The sequence below is a fragment of the Cebidichthys violaceus genome, unplaced genomic scaffold (assembly GCF_023349555.1).
Source record: "Cebidichthys violaceus isolate CVI_PGR_0920_01 unplaced genomic scaffold, fCebVio1.0.p SCAF_10, whole genome shotgun sequence".
Classification (NCBI taxonomy): domain Eukaryota; kingdom Metazoa; phylum Chordata; class Actinopteri; order Perciformes; family Stichaeidae; genus Cebidichthys; species Cebidichthys violaceus.
The window spans coordinates 12480340-12481414 of NW_027176263.1; the positions used below are offsets into that span (position 1 = coordinate 12480340).

The 1075-nt window shown below is 44.7% G+C and overlaps 1 protein-coding gene across 1 annotated transcript in view; it reads right to left on the bottom strand.

Annotated features, from left to right (window-relative positions):
• Nucleotides 1–485: 485 nt before the first annotated feature.
• Nucleotides 486–1075, bottom strand: part of fam204a (family with sequence similarity 204 member A) — a 15874-nt gene continuing 15284 nt past the window's right edge. The window contains exon 7 of the mRNA XM_068718781.1: nucleotides 486–499. Within this exon, the coding sequence (XP_068574882.1) occupies nucleotides 486–499 (14 nt within the window). The remainder of the gene's footprint in view (nucleotides 500–1075) is intronic.

Consider the following 1075-nt stretch of genomic DNA (forward strand, 5'->3'; position numbering starts at 1 on the left):
CCCCCTCCCCGCCCAAAACGTTCACTCAACTTCCAGTTTACAACTGCTCACACACTGTTTACAGCAGCCAAATTTCATTTTCTTCTCCCAAATCCTATCGCACATTATCCTGTACATTGCATTAGGGCCCTAATCTTTCCTTTCTCTCCCTTGGAAGAAGAAAAGGAGCGCCTTCATGATTAACCCACTTTACAGCAATAAATAAACGCATCATCCAGTAATGTACACCAGATTTAATTTGAAGGGGGGGGGAGGCCAGAACACTCAAATCACTGAAATGTAATGAAAAATAACACAATGCAGACACCAATGGGCGCCTTAGGAATTAATTTGAATGCTCCATAATTTTCTCTCTCTCTTGTACCCACTGGATTGGTTTTTCCTCAGTCAACTGTGTGACTACCCCCCCCCCCCCCCCCCCCCCCCCACACACACACACACACACACACACACACACACACACACACACACACACACACACTCACTCACTCACTCAAGTCTTCAAAATATACAAAGAGAATAAAAAGAAACAGGATCGGTTCGACATTAAAAAAAAACCTGCTGCTTTTTTCAAATTGACTTAAAAAACAAAACTGAAAACAGCGAGTCGTTCTCCTCCGCGTTTGTCACATGAAGCCCATGTTGCTTTTGGTTTCCCATCGCCTCTTAGCCTCAAACCTGCAACGCAGAAAAAAAACAAAAAGAACATTGAGTGACTGAACCCTTTATGAATACATTTCAGCTGTCAACTTCAATCTCTGTGTGAGTAATCATTCAAAGTCCAGCTAATGCCAGTTTCAGTTGCTCTATCCTAACTGTGCTTGAGCCCAGAGTGTCAAACGTGGCAGATGTCATGGCAAACACAAAACACGAGGACAGAGAGAGAGAGAGAGAGAGAGAGAGAGAGAGAGAGCGAGAGAGAGAGACAGAGAGAGAGACAGAGAGAGAGAGAGACAGACAGAGAGAGACAGAGAGAGAAACAGAGAGAGAGACAGAGAGAGAGAGTGAGACACAGACAGAGAGAGAGTGTGTGTGAGAGAGAGACAGAGAGAGAGACAGACAGACAGACGTCCTA